The sequence below is a fragment of the Drosophila guanche genome, unplaced genomic scaffold (assembly GCF_900245975.1).
Source record: "Drosophila guanche unplaced genomic scaffold, DGUA_6, whole genome shotgun sequence".
Lineage (NCBI taxonomy): Eukaryota > Metazoa > Arthropoda > Insecta > Diptera > Drosophilidae > Drosophila > Drosophila guanche.
Genome location: NW_022998426.1, coordinates 1 through 1,269, shown reverse-complemented (window position 1 = coordinate 1,269; position 1,269 = coordinate 1). Strand labels below are relative to the sequence as shown.

General features: G+C 64.6%; 1 protein-coding gene across 1 annotated transcript; it reads right to left on the bottom strand.

The window, feature by feature from the left end:
* Positions 1 to 705: 705 nt before the first annotated feature.
* LOC117591746 (nodulation protein NolA-like) lies at positions 706 to 1,073 on the bottom strand (the record flags this gene model as incomplete). The annotated part of the gene is made up of 1 exon (XM_034285056.1): positions 706 to 1,073. A coding segment is annotated over one exon (368 nt), but the record flags the coding sequence as incomplete, so codon positions are not given.
* Positions 1,074 to 1,269: the final 196 nt, after the last annotated feature.

Below are 1,269 nucleotides of genomic sequence, written 5' to 3'. Positions count from 1 at the left end.
CGTGCGGACTCTTCAGCCTTGCCGGTGACCCGGTCGATCTCGCGGTCCTCGGCACGACTCGACTTCACCGTACGCAGTGCCCGCATCCCGCCTTCCAGCGTTGACCCGAGCCCTCCGATCGCGTCCTGCGCCTGTTTGTCGGCCTTACCGATCTGGGGCACGAGAACGCCGAACATCACGCCGATGATGAGCAGTGCCAGCAACGTGGTTGCCAGCAGAGGCAGGTCGAGAAGTGCCATCAGAACGATGGTGCCGACCAAGGAGACCGCTCCGTTGATCAGTTGGACAACGCTGGACGTTGCGGCCTCGCGGAGCAGTACGGTGTCGCTGGTGACCCTGGTGACCAACTCGCCGGTCTTGAAACGCTGGATCTGCTCCAACCGTGCACGGAAGAACCGGTGGATCAGCGACCGGCGGGCATCCAACACGATATGTTCCGCCAGTCGGCCGAGCAGCACGCTCTGCACGAAGCCCGCGAGGGTGCCGACGAGCAGGAGCGCCACCAGGATTGTCACCGGGCCGGCGAGACTACGGTCGGTCCCCAGCCCGTCCAGAACCCATTTCGCTGCCATCGGGGTCGCCAGTGTGACCGCGGTCGCGAACAGTCCGAGAAGAACGCCGACGAGGAGAATGCGCAGGTGTGGTCGCGCGTAGGAGACCAGCAGAGACAGTCCCGCGCGGAGGGGGACTGCGGGCGTGGGGGAGTCAGGAGTCGTCATGGTCGGCGGAGAGAGCGCACAGGCGCTCGCGTTTCTGCTCGAGTGTGTTCTGCTGCATCGTCAGATGTGCGGCCAGGGCATCGAGTTCGGCCCGGAGATCCGGGCACATCTCCAGCGACAGGCCGTGGTTACCGGTGCGGGCGCAGTCGATGTAGCGGCGGATCGGATCAGTTCCCAGGCCGGCAGCGATCATGGTCTGGATCTGCGCCACCCGGACAACATCCTGCTCTGCGTAGATCCGGTAGTCGTTGGTGTCGCGGTGCGGGACCAGCAGGCCGCGTTCCTCGTAGTGTCGCAGCGCGCGGGTGGATACCCCGGTCCGGTCCGCCAGTTCACCGATGAGCACATGTCCTCCTCGTGGATTTGACCTTCACACTAACGTGAAGCCCTATCGTTCCGTCGCATGGTAACTGGAACAACCCCACGACATGCATCGATCATCCATGGCTACGCAGCGACACCACAGGACCACTGGTTCGGCTGGTTGGCTGAACGCCTTCGCTCCGACGGCATCCCGACGGCCGTCCCCGCGCTCCCGAACTCGCTCAAC